Raw genomic sequence first — 20847 nt, 5'->3', positions numbered from 1 at the left:
AGTTCAAATTGTAGTAGACAAAAGATGCTAAATCCTAATTTGGTACCCTCTGATGTATTGAAGAAGTTTTTACAGTTGTTAGGTTGAAGTTGATCTTAAGATGACTCCCAAATTTTTAGCAGATTAATGCAGTCATTCTTGAGGTTAGGAAAGTGATTCATAGTCAATGTCATCTCTAAAAATAGTCTCTCTCTCTAACTTGTAATGACTTCCAAATTTCATATTGGTTTTCTTTCATCTAATGCTGTTGTATGAAGGAAGATCCAAAGCATGATTTGCTAGTCCTGACTTTCCGTAATAATGGTAGCAAACATATTTCTTGTGTTTCTCCAAAGAAGATGTTAACAGATCTTCCTGTCTGTCCATAGTATGCCATGTTGCGATTACAGAGACTTCATACACCACAGGATGCAATAGAGAATGGAGTTTGTCCTTAGGTGGTGCAGATGAGGGTACTTAATTTGATGTGTAATTTGAATGTGGTGGGTAAAGGTTATACACTGCTTGGAAAGAAGTCAATGGATATCCCCCCCCCTCCCCCCATGGGCAAGGTACATTGTACCATGTAATGAGTCGTGTTTGTAGCCAGTATAAATTGGAGGAATATGATGCTCTGAGGCATTGACCAGAACACAAATCTGCACAAAAACATTCAGAACCAATGCTCACAACATGGTAGGACTGCAATATGCAAGTCCCACATTACCTGGACCAACATGCAGCGTCTTCTTTAGTGGTGCAAAGAGCAATGTACAGTGAAACGTGGAGGCTTGGAAAGCTGTGTTATGGGGCAATGAATCATGCTGCACCTTCTGCCATGCAGATGGATGGGTGTGGGAGATGTAGACATCTTACTAGATTGCGTGACCTCAGCTATGAAATTTGGAGGGGGCAGTGTGATGGCATGGTCCTGTTTTTTCTGGTTTGGCCTCGGACCTCTGTGGTGCAACGAACAATGAACTCCGAGAGTTATCTAGACATTCAGGACAATGCAATGCTTCCTACTTTGTGGTATTTCTAGAGAATTGACCATTGTCTCTTTCAGCAAGACAATGCACCATGTCATAAGACTGCTGCTGTAACTGCATGATTTGTGAATATGAATGTCACTACACTTACTTGACTGGCCTCTTCAGAGCCCTGATATCAACCCTATTGAACATCTGTGAGAAAGAACTATAGCATCGGATGAGGTCGTTCACTCCACAACAGTTCAGGATCTCATTACATGCCTACAAGAAGAATGGTCCAAAATTCCCACTGGAATTTTGGACCATTTGGACCAGGGTGTCATAGTATGACACACTGGCCAGGGTGTCATACTATGACACCCTGGCCAGTGATTTACTATGGTGTCCATAGTAAATCACCAAATATACACTGTTTCAGAACAGTGTATATTTTTAGCATTTCGGCTATCTTTTTTAGATGTATCCTGGATATATATTTTAGGGTATGTAGTATTTATCTTTGGGGTGCTTAAGGGTCAAAGCTGTATAACTGAGAGGAGACCTCCACATAGCCTTTAAAGGAATGCGGAGAACCGACCAGGGCTTCTGACCTAATGTCCAATCCTCACCTTCTCGTGGTGCACCCTGTTGGGTATCTACTTTGATACTGAACGAACGAGGATGGGCTGGCAATTTGGGATTTAGCCGACCAAATTGTATTCTTATTGGTTAAACCAAAATAAAAAATGATGGTATGACATGACAAAATTTCATGCCGGCTGGGGCGTCCCCCGGTTAAACAAGGCCCCCGTTGTTTTCGCCAGGGAACCAGGGCAAACAGCGAAAAGTCAGCTACTGGAACAAATCTGAAAACAAACCCCAACTCAACATCACCAGAGTTAAAGATCGGTACTATCAACGTAAGAAGCCTGAATGGCAAAGAAATGGAGCTAGCTGAGGAATTAGATAAGTACCAGATCGACATAATAGGGGTGACTGAAACAAACAAGATCAAAACTGGTGAGATCTTTCTGAGCAATAAATACAAAATGTTATATTCAGGCAATAACAATCAAGGAAAAGAAGGAGTAGCCATAGTATTCAACACAAAATACGAGGCTAATCTTCTTGAATGGCAGTCAGTCTCAAGTAGAGTAATGTGGGCAAATATGAGAATGGGGAACTGGACAATGAGACTTATTTGTGCCTATGGTCCCACAGAAGGTTCTACTAAGGTAGAAGTGGAGGAATTTTTTGAGGCTTTAGAAAAAGCAACTGACACAATGAAAAAGGAAAAGTTGGTCCTTGTTGGGGATCTAAATAGTAGAGTAGGAAATGATTGTGAGACATACAAAAATATTTTGGGAAAATTTGGAGAAAAGAGCAAAGCTAATAATAATGGCAAATATCTGTTGGATTTCTGCTCAGGACATGGACTGGTTATTACTAACACCATGTTCCAACATAAAAATGTGCACAAATTCACATGGAGAGAAGAGGCTAGGAATAAGAAAAGTCTCATTGACTATGTTATTGTTGATAGTGATGTTTTCTCCCTGGTGCAGGACACCAGAGTGTACAGAGGATTTGAAATTGGAAGTGATCACTATTTAGTCTTGAGCAGGATAAAATTGAATTTCATATTGAAAAGAATAACATGTAAGAAAGTTTTAAAGCGAATAAAATTTGAGCAGCTCTCAGATGTAAACTGTAGACTAAAATACAGAAATATTATTGAAAAGAAAATGAAAGAGTTTGAGAACAGGAATCAAACCTTGGAGATTCAGTGGCAAACTCTGAAGGAAACATTGATTCTGCCAGAGAGGCATGTGGTGAGGTTGTGTGCAAAGATAAAAAAATCAGAACTCCCTGGTGGACACAGGAAGTTAAAGAGGCAGTGAAGGAAAAGAAGAAAGCATATCAAAAGTTCCTGGCAAATAAGTCAGCTTTTACTCTTACAGAATACAGAGACAAATGTAAGAAAGCTAAACAGTGTGTAAAACTAGCTAAACAAAAGTCATGGGAGGACTTTGGCAAGAATATAGAAAATAAATATCAAGAAGGTGGCAAAATATTCTGGAGGTTGTTGAAGAAGCTTAGGAATGGAGGAAAGAGTGCTGTAAAAGGAATTAGAGATGATAAGGTGAAATGAAAACAGGAGAAAAAGATATCCTTGAAGTATGGAGTAATTACTATGAAAAACTGCTAAATGAAACAAGCAGTGATGACAGCACAGTGATAAAAAACACTGACCAGGCATGCAGTCAGGAATACATATCCATACTTGAAGTAGAAAAAGCCATCAAAGGCTTGAAATGTGGAAAGGCAGCAGGAGTAGATGATATTCGACCAGAAATGCTGAAGTATGGTGGTATAAGAGTCTTACAGTGGCTGCACTGCATAGTTCAGAAAGCCTGGACAGAGGGACGAATTCCCGATGATTGGAGTAGAGCTCTCATAGTACCCATATATAAAAAGGGAAATAAAACTGAATGTGAGAATTACAGAGGTATTTCCCTACTGAGTGTTCCTGGCAAGATCTATGCAAGTATACTTGAGAAACGGTTGAGAAGAATTGTGGAAGAAAAGCTTGGTGAAGAACAAGCTGGATTCAGGCCAAATAGAGGCTGTCAGGATCAGATCTTCACTTTACGACAAATAGTCGAGAAAGCATGGGAATATAACAAAGATCTGTATTTAAGTTTTGTCGATTTGGAAAAGGCATATGACAAGGTGCCAAGAGAGAAGCTATTCAATACGCTGCAGTTATATGGTGTCAATGGGGCATTATATCAAGCAATACTTAGTCTTTATTTGAGTTGTGAGTCAGCAGTTAGAATTGAAGGAAGTACAGGAAGATGGTTTAATGTTAAATCTGGTGTGAGACAAGGATGTACATTATCCCCTCTGTTATTCATTATCTATATGGATCACATTATGAAGGAATGTGGTATTAAACCTGATATCAAAATTGGAGATGTTAATGTCAGCTCTTTGCTTTATGCGGATGATGTTATACTTCTAAATAAATCCGCTACAAGTCTGCAAGATTCTCTGACTAAATTGAATAGCTGTTGTAATAGATATGGTATGAAGGTCAGCAATAAAAAGACAAAGACAATGAAAATAGGCAGAATCATTGAAAATGTCAACTGTGTTGTGAATGGAGAACCTGTGGAACAAGTAAAACATTTCAGCTACTTAGGCACAATTTTTACTGAAGATGGTAAACTAAATATAGAAATAGACAACAGAATCAGCAAAGCCTGGTATCGTGGGAAGTCAATTGAATAAATTCATATGGAATAAGAAAGAAATTAGTCGGAACACTAAATTAGCTGTATACAAGACTGTTTTCAAACCAATTTTAACTTATGGATCTGAGAGCTGGGTCAGAAGTAAAACACTTGACCAAAGACTAGAGACCGCAGATATGAGAGTCCTGAGAAATATTAGAGGCGTGAACAGATGGCATCAATGGCAATATCATATTAAAAATGAGGATATTAGGAAAGAACTTGACATTGTCAGCATCCAGGAATGCGTTAGCAGAGCTAATCTCAGATGGTATGGTCACTTAAATAGAATGGGAGAGGAAAGATTAGCAAAACAAGTGTTCTCTGCCAGGTTGGCAGGAAAACGACCCAGAGGAAGACCAAGATATAGGTGGATTGATACGGTACAAAGTGCCTTAGACGATAGAAATATAAGATCTGATAATGTTGGAGTCTTGACAAGTAACAGACTGATTTGGAGGAAAATTGTAGATAGGAAGTTAGTAATGATGTAATTTTTTCATGTAGTACTGTCATATCCTGTACACCCCTTGAGGGTACATGGCAGGAATTTGATGATGATGATGATGATGATAATGTATTTATCTATTTTGTAGGAGCTGTAGCTATTGGCCAGAAAAATATGCTGAAGATTAGGTATAGTTTCTGGGAAAATTCCCATGCTACTTCTCTTAAATACTATTATTATAATTACGGCTATTATAGCCTGTTTTTGTTTAGGAGTGTCCCTTATTTTAAATACATCGGCTATTATTACTCAAAGGGGTATATATATTTTAGGGCATTATGGGTGAGTATAGAAGGCAATTATAGCAGAATAAAAGAGGTGGAAAAATTTTGTACATACCTTGTTTTGATACTAGGATGTCTTCCAATTTCATGATCCTGCTGAAAGTTGTTTATAACGGGGAGGGGGGAGCGTGGGATGCTGAAGATAGTTGAGTTGTGCAACAAGGGCTATATCACTAGAACAATAGTTTTAGAGTTAAAATTTTGAGGATTCCATGCTTTTTGGCTGGATGACTTTTAGATTGATGATATTCTACATGGTAGATGAAATTCATCTACCATCTAAAGACAATCACTAGCATCTGTGTCCATGGCAGGATTTGAACCCATGGCCTGTTGGTTGAAGAGTGGATATATTAACCGCTTAACCAACCAGGAAAGTGATTACATGATGTGATTGTTTACATTTCTATCATCCACTGTGTGTTGGCTATTCTATAAATAGAAAAGGATAGTGAACTATCTGACATACTTCCCACCCTGATATTTTTGAATTATTTAATTTACTTATGAATGTGGATTACTTTATTTGGCAAGGAAAAATGTACAGCAAATTGATGGTATCAATTGGTCCTCCACGCTTTTCTTTGGCCAATTTTTACATGGAATATTTTGAGAGTAAAACACACCACAGCTACTTTTAATCTTTATACATTTAATCTTTGGATTCTTTTGTAACTTACCTAGAAAGTCAATACCCTGAAATACACTTCACATTAGGAAAAGAAGCAAAGAACTGTTTGTCCTTTCTTGACGGACATTGTCACTTGTCTTTTAGTGATCCACTATTTTTTTTTCTATTTTCTGTTTATTCTCTGCACTATAGAAAGCCAACATACAAACCTGAAGATACCTTCATAAACAGTCACATCATCATCTATCTCTGAAGTCAACTACCTTCGTCATGCTTTTTTGACCAATGGCTACAAATCCTACAGGATAGATAAAATACTACATGCCCCCCTCCCCACAAATGCACAACAAGAGCAAAGCACTATTCCTATCCCATTTATCCAGGGATCTGAAAAGATAGCTGAAGTACTAAATATATATATATATGTATAACTTTTACACCACATTAAAATCACACAAATTAGCAACCCTGATCTGCTCACCTAAGGATACTCCATCCTCTATCACATCTTGGAGTATGAAGTGCTCTGATTGTGACATGGTCTACTGTGGACAGACTGGAAGATTATACATTTTCTGCCATAATATGGAAAGTCAGGACTGTCAAACTCTTTTTGACATCATTACAAGTCAGAGAGAGACTATTTTTAGACTAAAGAATGACTGTGAAGTACTCTCCTAACCTCAAGTTTAGCTGCATTATTATGGAAAACATTTGGGAGAGAGTCACCTTAAGATCATCTTCAATCTAACAACTGGTAAAAACTTCTTGTATATAGCATTAGAGGATGCTAAATTAGGACTTCAGGTCTTTTGCCTGCTAAAATTTTATTATATATTCATTTAAATTGTTTCATTTACTCATTGTTGTGTTTTGCTTTGAAGGTGCCAGTTTGAAACACAACAAAATATAAGCCAATTAATAAATATCTTTTTATGGTTTATTGTATTTTGTGTTTTAAATCTATGAAAAAGTGATTAATAACATTTTTAACATGATTCTGCAACTGCCATCTTTTCACTCCCTTATTTTTTTCTCAGAATTCTCATGTCTGCATTCTCTAGTCTTTGATAAGCTATTTTATTTCTAACTTGCCTTGCAGTCTCATAATCTGAAGGGTGTGAGTTTGTTCCTTACTTGGGGCACTTTCATTTTTGCCCACACAGCACTGAAAGACTATGCTTTTTGTGACCTTTCATGTGTGGGTCAGATATTTAACAAAAAAAAATCCATAAATGAAAATTAATTTGAACCTCGTGTTATATCCTGCAGCTTGTTTTTGTTTTTCTCATATTCTCAAAAAATTATTAGGCTTGCACTTCACCATTTCAGCTTTGCTTATTTTATTATCTGTTTACATATTTAATTAACTTTCTTCACTAAAACTTAGCCTAAATGCTAAAATTTTTTATTGATATTAAGGATATGATATATCCATTTTTATTGTTATAGCCAGATTCAACATTTTCCAATGAGAAAATATAACTTTCTGCATTGAGTTGCATTAGTTTGCATTATTTAAAAGACATGAACTCTGTCCAAGACCTCATGTATGTGCCTACTACACAAACCTACTGCAGCCTTTAGGTTCGTGTCTTTCTATGAAAGACTGACTGTTTTGAACTATTGGTTTTCATGAATGAAGCTGTGCAGGGCTCTTTGTTATAGTATAAAATGTTTTGTTTGTTTTGCAAATTTTCAATTGAGTTAAGAGAATTTAAGAGAAAATGCAGTATTGAGAATTTTTCCATGTTTTTACTATTTTGATGCTTTTCTTTTTAGTATTAAATTCAATATAAAGTCCTTAAGACTGTTAGCAGAATTATGTGATTAGGATGCACATCATACTTTATACTTTATTTTACATCAAACCACTCCTTTATATCTTTCAGTTCTTACTTAATTCCATCCTGAGTATTGAATATGTATATGTTGCTCAATGTATTTTCAGCATTTTGAATGCTCTTCTCTTATCACTGTGTCATATGCATTCTTGAGATCTGTAAAACTGAAATACATAAATTCTGCTACATTCCCATGATTACTGTTTGTCTTGAAGTAAAAATGTGGTCTTTATAATCTACTCTTTTTTTTTTTTTAACCTGAACCCAGCTTGTTATTCTAAAATTCTCTTCATTTAACCTCGTCTTAAAGTATGCTTATATAAATTTTACCTGGAAAATGGATAATTAAGGAGATACTTCTCTAATTATCATATTGTGTTATTTCTCCTTCTTTTTAGATGGATACTATCTTGCTTCTGCTCTAATCATGTGGAATTCAACTAGACTTTTATTGTGAAGTTGCCAGTGAAAGTTTTCAAGAGTACTACTGATATTCATGATTGTATATTTTTATATAAATATAGAACATTTAACACACACAAAAAAAAAGTGAATAGGTATGCATGTAAGTTCAGTAGGAGCTTTAGCGTTCAGTTTGGCTAATTTATTGAAGTAAAAACTAGCTAAATATGTAGAAAAGTAAAATGCTCAAATATAAAATTTTATTCTTTTATTATCCTTTCATTATTACTTTTAATATGAATATTATATGATCTTTTTTAATTTTCTTTCATAGAATCTCTGACTGGTGCAAGTTTTACTCTGATGATTGCATGCATTAATCCTGCTGAGACCAATGTGGTTGAGACTCTGAATACCCTAAGATATTCTGACATGGCATCCAAGATGAAGAGCAAGCCAATAATTAGCAAATTGGCTTGTGGTAAAGGTAAATTTAAGCTTTGTGAAACTAGAATTATAAAGTTCTTTATCCTTGTTCTTTATAATTCTAGAAAGTTTTGATTTTCATTTCATTTCATACAGTAAATTTGATAACCTCAGTTGATATCTAAAACTAAGTTGATGGCATAGTAAACATTCTCTGAAGGACAGTTGGCTTTCTTATTATGAAATTAATTAGAATTCTATAATGTATTGAACATCATAAAATTCCCAATTAGCATTAGCATTTCCCAATACGTAACCTGATTAGAGCATACATGATACCATGATAATATTTTACAAATAAGATTACATCATTGCTAGCTTCCTTGAAACAACTGGTTTATTTTTAGGTCAGTAAGTTGAAATTTATTTGAATACTCCTTATACAACTAGTTTGGCTAATTTCTCAGATGTTCTATAAAAATTCCTTCAATTAACTCCCCACTATACCAGCTTTGCTTATTCTGTTATCTCTTTGATTACTTAATTTGCATTCTTCACTGAAACTTGTTACTCACACCATTGAGAATGCAGTTAATGTGTTTGTATTTCTGCTTATGTTTAAAGTTTTCATAATTTTATTGCTGAGTTTTATACCAAGTTGGTTAGAGCAATTACAGTAATATACCATTTATCCAACCTCATTAGGGAAAACAATTTTTTGTTTGTGATTTTAAGAACTTGAAGATGCACCTTGTGCATTGTGGGAAAGGGAAGTACTACTCTTGAAGTAGATGCATCTTTTCACATTATTGTTAAATCAAAATATAATCACTGAAACTTTGGTTTCAAAATTTTGGGAAACAAAAAAGGTAACATTTTTGGCATAATAGTTTTCTCGCAAGCAAACAAAAGAAGGTAGCCATTAGAAGATTCCTAAAGCAGGGAGAAAGAGTTATAATAAACTGTAAACAAAAACATTCACTTGCTATATTTTGTCTATTTCCATTGGAAGCTATTGTTTTCCTGAACTGTTTGTAACTTACTTCCTTTCAATGAAAGGGAGAATTCTAAATTCCCTCCCATCCAAAAATCAATAAATAAACAAACATTACAATAAGCAGATAATGGTGTCTATTCTGCTCTGAAAATTTTGCTAAACTCATCTGTTAGCTTTTAAAGAGTTAGAGAGGACAAAATAATAAAATATTACTGATAATTTTAAAGGTAGCAAAAATGATAAATTATGGTCAATGAATTGCAGGAGTATCTGCAATTTGTCAGGTTAGAGCACCCCGACTTCTTGTTCACTTTATTCTTGTGGTATTTCTTGTTTTTGCTATCACATGAAGCAATTAGTTCTAGTTTCTCTTGCTTTTTCCTCCACCCTCCCCAAGCTCTTCGTACAAATTTGAGCATTCCACTTTTATAAAAGTACTATGTCACTTTAAACTGTAAAACCAAACTTCCTTCAAATGATGCTTAAAAGCAATGTTTTTTTTTTACAAATGGTGCTTGATTAAACAAATCAGCATTTACCCTTCCTTACCAAATTATTTTGTTAACTTGTGTTGTATCACATGTAATATCATGAGAAACTTTGAGTGTTTTAATAGAAACATTTTTCCATCAAGGCCAAGATGTATTGATATGCAGAGGTAGGAATGCTATGGTTAGTGCCAGTAACATGATATTTTATCAAATTTGTCACACACTGAAAGAAGGCATGTAGTTATGAATTTGCCAGGGACCACTACAATATTTTAATTTTTATAATCACTTTATATATCACAACTGCAACCAATGGGGGAGGTCAAAAAGTGCTGATTTTTAGGTACACTGCTTAAAAGCATTTCAGTGGATGCATCTAATCAGTTCTTTGCAGTAATCACTATAGGAAAATAGAAGTGTCTTTTTTCCCTGAAGCTGAAATGACTGTGGATTGCTCCTTAATAGCAGCACTTGAATGAATCCATATGATCTATCATACTTTGGGCAATGAAAAAAAAAATGACAAATTTAGAATTATGATACCTTTTTTAAGAGAACAATGAAAAATGTCACAAGACAAGAAATTGTATAATAAATGTTTTCTTACTATTAATCACTCCTACATCAGCAAAGTCAACTTGTGAAATCTATCATACTGTTCTAAAACAACTGTGTGTCATAGTTGAATTTAGTGCTAATAATCTAAATTCAATTTTCTGAAAACCGGCAAATTTTGACATGTCAATTTATCATGTAGCTGCGATATGCAAATGTATGAATGCTAAGAATGTGATTGCAGCGCTTAAGCTGTTGATAGCTATTTAATGAATGGAAATAGAATTAGAAATATTCCTAGAAATTGCACAAGGTTGTGCTGAATAAGAAAAAGAATTGCTTTTCTATTTTACTAAGTAAGCAATGCGTAAATGGAATTAGATTGTGAATAGATTTACAATAGATGTGTTGCAAGCAGAACTAACAATCCATGATGAACTGTGGACACTATGGAGTAGACGACCAACTTTAGAAATTCACAAACTGGGACATAATATTCTCTTGTTGTATCTGTGGGGAGAAGGAGGGGGGGATGCATTGGTATTCAGCTTGATCTAATCAGAATTGTTTGTCATTTAATAATGTGTGATAATTTGGCTAAGGCATTCATAGGATACCACGTGAAATTGGAATGTAACTTTTGTACAGTCGATTTATTCTTCAGGAATAAAGACCTGTTTTGTTCTTCTACAAAAGTTATGAATTCCAAATGCTTTAGCTTTTGGAATTCATCAATTTTTCTCATAGTCTTTGCTGTTCCCTTCTTTTGAGCTTTCTGGTAGAGGATTGGTGTTATTCACAAAGTCAGTTAACTCTTCATCGGTAAGAGTTTGTGCACTAGGTGTAGTGTCATCATTCTATATCCAGTAGTCTATTTCTTGGGCAGTATTTCCAGATCTTTGTTTTTTGGAAATCTCTTTTTCTTTAAAACCCTGAAATTCTTCATCATTGTCTTCTGAATCAAACACTGCCATTGTGAGCCAAGTTCTATTCCAGGCATGCTTTACTGTGGGTACTGTTATTCTCTTTCATGAGCTCCCTATTGCTACCTTTATTATCTATTTTAAATGGAATTACCAGAATGTCCTTCAAAATCGACAAGGTTTCTTAAATAATTCTTTCTGTACAAATGTTTTAAGACTTGTTATTCCTGGAACCATTGGTTTGGATAATGCCACTACAGTTCTTTGGCAGAGAGAAAGGATAGAAATGTTTCTGCTAGCAAGAGTTTCGATTTTTGGATGTGGCAGACTGTTATCTAATGATAGACCACAGGCGTGGTTGCTGGAAATCTCAAGTTTTTTTTGATATGCCTGATCACTTTGGGTACAAGATGATGCATGAATAATAATTCATGCATCATCTTGATGCAGATGACTGGAGAGGTACTCCCAGAAGTGCTCAGATGACAGTTTTTTGATATCACAGGGTGTTTGCATCAATGCATTCCAGCAGCATTGGCACAACATTTAATAGTAACCTGCTGTTTACTTTATATCCAACTGATGAGTTGGGTTCACTGCCATTGATGTGGACAACATTCTCCAAAACAAGCTGATCTCATCTGTGTTATACACTTGTTATCATGAACAATGTCTTGGAAAGCTTTTACAGTCTTCTGCAGCCTCAAAATCCGCCAGTTGCCTCTCTTCACAAATTATTATGTAACTGATTCCATGATGCTAACCATCTCTCACAATACATGTGATTTGAAAGTATGTTCATTTTTTTTTGGAAGTATTTTGCCTTTTCTCTAATTAGTCAACCTGGCATGGGAATCTTTTCTTGTTGCTGCTAATACCATTAACACACCACTTTGTGAACAATCTCTTTTCTTGGTTTTGTGTCTTCAGCTTACTCATCATCTTAGAAGATTCCATGCAGATAAATAAATAATAAAAAAATAACTTAAAAATTTTATTTTCTTGCTAAAGTCTACCACTCTCAAATAATGTATAAAAATATAAGATCTTGGCAGTGTTGCAGTAAGTCTTCTTCCCTGTCTGTAGACAGGACCAAGACTTGTTGGTGCTGGTATGCCATCTGTGCTAGTTCTGGCATTTATTACCATTCATTGACATCCATTTGCCATTGACTTTAACTGTCTGCTCACCCTCTCTCCCTTCCCATTGTTTAAGTGGGAAAATGATTCAAAAATTATTATTTTCCATAATATCCACTTTTCTGCATGGACAACTATGTACTATGTCACACATATTATGATGGTAAATCAAGCAAGCTGACTGGCTCACCTTCTTTTCCAGTGGCGGCCCATGAAATATTAAATGGGGGTGCTGCCTATACATAATAATTTTTTAAAAATTATTTTATATAGGCAGCACCCCACTTAAAACTTCACTGGCCACCACTGTTCTTTTCTCTAGCATAATTTGATTCTGTGAAAACTCTTCTCCTATCAGCAATTCAGTGAATCATGCAACAGTGTTTATGCACAAGTGCCATAACTGCAATTCCCAAAACATCTTATTGGTGTCAACATTTTTGTAAACTTTGACTTAATGCTGATTGCATAGCAGCCAGTGAATCTTAGAAGAAAGCTTGGAGTGTCTTCTACAGTTATTACCCCATAACAACAACAAACCTCACTTTCAAATGTGTCTGAGCAGGAGACGTGCATTGTCAGGGCCAAAAAGAATTCAGGATCCAATACACATTGTCCATAATAAGAGCAACAAACAGTAAAGATGTCTTGGACAAAATTGAGAAAATTAAAGGCAGATACACCACCCACCACTCTCCATACTTAAACATAATGGATAATGTTTAAGGATGGAGAACCTTAACAACAATTGCTGACTTGATTCTATTGGAGAGCAGTATCTTCTTATTCCTCTCAAATAATGCATTATTTCAAAGAAAGTATAAAATCCAAGAACAAAAATCAGTTTCACTGTGTAGGTATGTGTGTAAAAGTAAACAAAATAAAAGCAATTAAGATGTATTGGAGAAGCTAATTAGGGTATGCATCCAGAAGCGACAGGTAGCACTTTGATCCTTTATAGAGGATAGCATGTATTTCTTAAAGGCAGGTCTTGCTTTAGCAGTTTGTTCAAATTTTATAATAGAGTGACTGCAGAGTTGGAGTAGGGGAATAGTTACACTATAAGGCTTTAGGATTTTGCCAAGACTCTTGACAGAATTCCAGACTGAAAGTTGTTATACACATTCCAAAGTACAAAAAATCAATGAAGGACATCATAATTAACACATTCAGGTTGGGGCAGTAGTAGCTCGCTCGCCGCCAACCTAATTATCTGTCAAAGCGAGTGAAATTACTGGAAATTTCATTCTTGTGAGTTGTCAAACATGCTGATTTTCATAATAGTTTCTTCGATTGTAACTAATCCTGCATTGAGGAGAGGGGGATAGGTGAAAAGGAATGTTCTTTTTGGAATATATTAAAAAAAAACAATAATTAAAGAGAATGATATATTTCATTATTAGTTACTATACTTGATTTACTAAAAGGTGTAAAGAATAGCAAATATAGGAAGATAAAGAATAGGCATGAATAAAAATACTTTCAGTACTGTAAAATGGATTATGAATAAATTACATCTGTGATATTATATTATGTGTGTTTGCTTGTGTTATAAGTATCTGGGGCTGGAGTGAAGAATATGTGATCCTATTAACTATACTTTCATATTTGCATTTATGATGGACATAATTAAAAATGAAAACTTATGACTAGATGGAGAGAGATCACTAACCAATAAGAAACAATGACTGTATACATTGCTAGCTCAGTAAATAACTATTGATAGGGGCTAATCCTATGATCTAATAAAGCTGATCAGGTGTGGGTGTGGCAGAAATACATGTGGATTGACTGAAGAAGAAATCATCTTGTATAATTTATTGTGCTTGTTATGTGTATTTCTTTCTTTTTTGTGTATATATTTCACTTTATTTTCTGATAATTCTTTTATTTACTAAAGAACAGTGATTTTTTTCTTTTATATAAAAGTATAATATATACATAAATAATTTTGTTGCAAACTTAGGCAGAATCGTTGAAAATGTCAACTGTGTTGTGTACGGAGAACCTGTGGAACAAATAAAACATTTCAGCTACTTAGGCACGATTTTTAGTGAAGTTGATAAATTAAATATAGAAATAGACAACAGAATCAGCAAAGCTGGTATGGTGAGAAGTCAATTGAATAAATTCATATGGAATAAGAGAGAAATTAGTCGGAACACTAAATTAGCTGTATACAAGACAGTGTTCAAACCAGTTTTAACTTATGGATCTGAGAGCTGGGTCAGAAGTAAAACACTTGACCAAAGACTAGAGACTGCAGATATGAGAGTCCTGAGAAAGATTATAGGCGTGAACAGATGGCATCAATGGCAGTATCATGTTAAAAAGGAGGATATTAGGAAAGAACCTGACATTGTCAGCATCCAGGAATGCGTTAGCAGAGCTAATCTCAGGTGGTATGGTCACTTAACCTTAACTTAAACAAGAATGGGCAAGGAAAGATTAGCAAAACAAGTGTTCTCTGCCAGGTTAGTAGGAAAACGATCCAGAGGAAGACCAAGATATAGGTGGATTGATACTGTACAAAGTGCCTTAGACCAGTGCTTCCCAAACTTCTGGATGGCAAGGCCCTCTTTGGAAAAATTAAAATATTTTTTCGGCCCCCTCGAAAAAAAATCGTAATACAGACATATATTATTATAATATTTCTTATATTTATATTCAATACAAAACATACACAGCGAATATTGCAAAAATCAAATGCAAATATTATATTTTTAGCATCTTACATACACATTTGACATGGCACATTATCTCATATTTTTATATAGATAGATATATTGTTATTGTACATTTGCAGTACAAGCACATGAAACGTAAAGCGATTAGTAATAAAGAAAGAATTAAAAACATAGAAGAAGTTTAATAATTTAATGTGATGGATGTGTTTCAATACTACTACACAAAAAGTCAATATCAGGTGAAATATTTGAAACTGCAATTCTCAGATTTCTGCTTTGAAATGAAACTTATATGAATAAGCATATATTTACTAATATTCATTAAGTGCCGAAATATGCAGGAAGCAAAATTTGTGAACCCGCACCAATGTGTGTTTTTTTTCATTAAAATATAAAAAATAACAAAAAAGAAATAATAAGTAATAAAAATTAAATATGTTTCTTTTAAGATAAAAAAAATCTACTTAGTCTTAAAACATTTTAAATTTGTTTTCATTATTTCACCCCCCCCCCCCTCAACAAAATGTATGGCCGCCCAAGGAGGCTGTGGCCCACAGTTTGGGAAGCGCTGCCTTAGACGATAGAAATATATAAGATCTGATAATGTTGGAGTCTTGACAAGTAACAGGCTGATTTGGAGGAAAATTGTAGATAGGAAGTTAGTAATGATGTAAATTTTTCATGTAGTACTATCATCCTGTACACCCCTTGAAGATACATGGCAGAAATTTGATGATGATAATTTTGTTCCTTATGCAGACATTTTATTTTAAAAGTTCACAATATCTATTTTGCATATGCAAAGTAACAGACATAAAATATTATTTATGGATAACATAACATGACTCTACATTGTTACGTTATTTTAAAAGTAGTAAATTATTCATATGTATGAGTTGCATTAAACACATGGAAGGCTGCCCATCAGTTCATACAATATGTTGTCATCTTAGATTTCTTATCTGCCAATTTCTTTCCACCAATTTTTGAAAACAACTTTCAATAGCATTCTCTGAAGCACTTACCAGTCTTGTGTGACAGACCATCCATTTTTCTCAACTGATGAACATTTTGCCCTTTCATTGTAATCTCTTTAGATATACACTCTCCTGTATCTAAAAATTATTTTATGATTATCTCTCTGAATTGGAGAACGGAGAGATTTCCTTCAGAACTGAATTTTCTGTGAATAATCCATGCGAATAATTATTCTGTGAATAATCCAGAACAAGAGCTGTTCTGAAGAGTACTTCCATGGCAATTTTTTTATACCACTTGACTGTCTTTCTGAGAGTGGAATAATAACATGCCATCTGGTCTGAGAGATCGACACCTTAACAGCATTATAGCTGAGCGTCATGTCAAGTTTCAGTACTGAAACTTGCTGCCCTGCTCTATTCTTTAACCAGTACAAACGTATTTCCAGAACATGTATTATCTCCATAAGCAATAGGATTCAATGATGTGGATGTGGGTATCCATTTTTAGAATTTCCTTGTTTAGCTGTAATTTCCCAATCCTGAGATGCAGATAAGCACTGCTTTGCATATCTGTTCATTTCTCTAGCAATAGATTCCATTAGTCCATCAATTAGAAACACAGACTACACTGCAGATGGATTTTCTGCATCAACTGGTAAAAGGAGCTCATCTTCTCTACTGTAATCATGAACCGGTACTGCCATGTTACTTATCAGATTGCATTCATTTGAAAGAGAAAACTCACAACCCTTACTTTAAAAAATATCTTCTTCTTCAGATGAGGAACTACTCTGTAAATATAACATCTGATTGAAATCATCATTTGAATTATTCACTGCATCTTCCAAAATTCGAACTTCATCAGATGTGGTTTTTTTTTTGTTTTTTTTTTGAGAGTAGCTTAGGAAACTCATCACTAGAACATTTAGATATCCCACATATGTTTTTAGTTTGCTGGGTTTCATCCGATGCAATCTTGAACCCCCACAATTGTCCTAACAGTTGTCCAAATTTTCAATTGCATGAAATAAGTGTTTGTTCAATTGCATTTGAAATTTTTGATGACATTAAGACAGATCACAAATGCCAACTTCAAATAAAATTCTACCAAAAGAATTGCAACAAATATGCCACACAAACTTTGTGTCAGTGAGGCTGCCAGCAGCGCACAAGAAAGCAACAATAAAATTTTACTGAAAGAGTTGAAACAACACTCTGTGTAAACTTTACGTCAGATCGGCCTGCCTGCAAGGTGTGGAAGCGGCACATAAACAGTAATGAGAAGTCCTGTTGGTACGATAAATGTGCAAAACACCGCATGACGTGAACATGTTAAATGCACTTTTACTGCAGGTAACAAAACCCCACAATATTAATATATGTTGAAAAAAAAAAGTTTCCAGACCCAGTTCCCTAATATTTATGGCTTTAACAGTAATGTAAATGATGTACACCACTCTTTGCAGTCATCAGAACTAGGCTGATTATTCTCAACAAAACCTCAGCTGGTGGTTTATATTATTGGTTATTCTCAACAAAACCTGTTGTTGAGAATAATCCCCCTTTCCCTCATTTGATATGTCAGGTTCAGCATTTCCTTAATTTTCTTTTTTGTATTTGCATGCTGCCATTGCTCTCCAAATGATGACCACCACCCCTTACAGTCATCTAATAACTGATAATTATGATAACCAACTACTCACTAAACTCACTACTCCCAAGGACGACAGCCTCACTAAACAGTGAGGCTGTCGTCCTTGGGAACCTCAACAACATCCACAATTGAAGTTGGTTTTCCCCTTCTCTATTTCCACAGATGAAACTCAGGGATATCAGTGTTTTTGCCATTAACAGTGACCTAACACAAATATAGCCTCTCCATGTGGGGCACCTGTTCATGGTGGAGGGGACCTCTCAGTGATGGCACTGGCCCTGTTTGTTTCTATTTTTTGTCTATGTGTTTCTTCCTCTATTCTTTGTTCTGCTTTCCCTGAATTTTTACTATCCTATATTCCAGACCACCACACTATGTTCTAACACCTTGTCGCTGTGTTTGCTGTGCAGTTTAATCCTGGATATGTGGAATGGGGGGGGGGGAGGAAATCCTGGTAGCATAGCATATATTAAGGTTCGGTACTGTCTGTGGTTTCAGGCACCTACTAGGGATCTTGGAAAATATCCCTCGTGGATAGGGGGGGGGGGAACTACTGTATAGCATCTGGTGTAGCTTTGGTGTTCCACTCCCGAGCACAATCATTGCTTGCCAGTGAGTGGACATCTGTTTGTGGCTCTGTGGTGGGTGGGGAGCTCTGGAACTGAATCCAATTCCTCTTGAGAATGAACACTTCTTCATCCTCTTGTTTATCACGGGCCCTCAGCAAGCCCCCAGCCAGGTACAAAAATCATAGCATCATCAACAGAAATCAAAGTAAGAAACAAAAAACAACAGAGGCTGCAACATATACATCACTATTCCTAATTATACACTCAGCAGGTGAACATCCAATTGGAAAAATGTCATCCTTCATCCAGAAGGGTTTGGAAGGGTTGGTAGGAACTCCAAAAAATGTAAAGAAACTACATTCAGGAGATATCCTTATTGAAGCAGTTACAGCAGCACAGTCAGAGGCGTAATATCCAAGTTGGACTTCCTCGATGTTTCTGATCTCTCCAAACTCAAGGACCAGGGAGTGACAGCCATAATAAGAGTGATACGTAGGGATGGGTATCTGGTTCCCTCTAGAAACATCATCCTTAACCTTAACAAACCAAAACCACCAATATTTGTCAAGCAGGATATTTCAACTGTCCAGTATGGTGCTGTATATCCCAATCACCTTATGATGCCTTAAACATCAGAAATATGGTCATTCTCAAGAACAAAACATCAAAATACTCTAACTGTGAGGGAGACCGCCTGGCATACCCCTGAGCATGCCAAAGGTGGGCGGACGAAAAGCAGATACAAAAGTTAAAAACAGAGTAATGGATCACATACCAGGAAGCAAAGAGTCAGCATACCACAACAGTAGCAACCAGCTAAAACCCTTATGCTGAGAAGGCAACTGTAAAGAAAGTTTCAGTCAGGACATTAATAAGGATATCAATCCTGCCTTCTCACTACTACAACATCCCTGAAAAATATGATTTGCTTGCTGTCTTCTTTGAGAAAATGAAAGAGAGAAATAATTATGGACTCACTCCTGAAGATATGGCAGAAAGGATCCCACTACATGAAAATCCTATTAAAAAATATTGTAACGTGCACCACAGAGGATCAAAGATATGCCTCTAGGCCTTTTATTTTACAGCTAGATGGATCTGCTACCCCTCAGAAAGCTAAAACAATCAATATACTGATGATCTAAAGGGAGTGGAATTTGACGAAGTCTTAGATTTTTTTCCAGAAGAAATGATGGATACTGTCCATCCACAATTCTCAAACAAGGAAAAAAGCCCAAGACTAATGAAAACAAAACCATTCATCATAGGAAGCCAGTTGATGCCACCAAAAAGAAATAATGGAAACATTCCAACAATAAAATTGTTGTGGATTCTGACAAAATATAGATGACATCAAGGCTCTCTTGCAGAAGTATAAACCAATGTGTTGTTGCTTGCAGGAAACATACCTTAAACCGAGTGATGACTCAGCTCTCTGTAATGTTACTCTCATTCCTAAGGACAGAAGAGGGGGATGGACCTGCCCATGCAGGATAGCCATACCTCCTCCTAACAAATCCAAATGAACACTAGTATAGAAGCAGTTGCTATATGATTGTTGGAAATATAACAACAGCATGTTACATTTATTTCCCTCCTGCCCCATTGATATCACCTTGATGATGTCATATTGCAGTTACCATCCCCTTACTTTTAATGGGGGATTTAAATGGACATAATACTGTGGGTTAGTGCCTGACATATATCAGGGTAAGAGAAACTGATGACAGTCTATCACATTCCCATGATATCCACTCTTCTATGGGCAACCATGTACTATATCACGGTGAAAAATTGTGCATGCTGACTGGTCTACCTTTTCCTAATTAGCAGTTTTTGATTCTGCAATAGTCAGTTCATCTTCTATCAGTGATGCAGTGAAGCATGTAACAGTTTATTATAGCAGCAATCACAACTGCAATTTCTAGTCGGTTCAAGCCATCATGAAATGATGATTGGAATACCCACAACAACAAGCCTAATTGCTTTCAAATGAGCTCAGGCATCAGAATCAAAAGGAATCCTGAATACAGGATTCTTTTTGATTTTGGTTTGCTGCTGCTGGTATGATCAAGATCAACCAGCAGCAAAGAAGTGCAGGAGAAAATCCAGAAAATGAAAGGCAGATATACCACCCACTGGCTCTCCATCCTTTAGCACCATGGTTGCACAGTTGGTGATCCAACAACAATTGCTGACACATTCAGGGAGACTTTTGTAAAAACATCAGTGTCTTCTTATCCCTCCAAGTTCCTTGCCCCAAAAAAAAAAAAAAAAAAAAAAAAAGCAAAGCAAAAAATCAACAAAGCCATTGTTCTTCAAATAACACAGAAGAATACATTGACTATTTACTAAAGAGGAAATGAAAGATGCTTTACTTAAATGTCATTCATCTGCTGTCAGACCAGAGAATATCCATTATATCCATTATAAGATAGTAAAGCATCTGTCAACATCAGCCATGGATCAACTGCTGCACATTTACAACAGAATTTTCTGTGAAAGCATATT

General features: G+C 35.6%; 1 protein-coding gene across 3 annotated transcripts in view; it reads left to right on the top strand.

The window, feature by feature from the left end:
- Positions 1 to 20847, top strand: part of LOC150095616 (kinesin-like protein klp-12) — a 282767-nt gene that overhangs the window by 154524 nt on the left and 107396 nt on the right. For all 3 annotated transcript variants that reach the window (XM_090410291.1, XM_090410289.1, XM_090410290.1), the window contains exon 8: positions 8250 to 8402. In XM_090410291.1, the coding sequence (XP_090266417.1) occupies positions 8250 to 8402 (153 nt within the window). The remainder of the gene's footprint in view (positions 1 to 8249; positions 8403 to 20847) is intronic.

This window comes from Typopeltis vanoorti, chromosome 20 (assembly GCF_054136105.1).
Source record: "Typopeltis vanoorti isolate ZY-2024b chromosome 20, IOZ_Tvanoo_1.0, whole genome shotgun sequence".
In the NCBI taxonomy this organism is placed as follows: Eukaryota; Metazoa; Arthropoda; class Arachnida; order Uropygi; family Thelyphonidae; genus Typopeltis; species Typopeltis vanoorti.
This window is presented reverse-complemented; position numbering and strand designations above follow the sequence as displayed.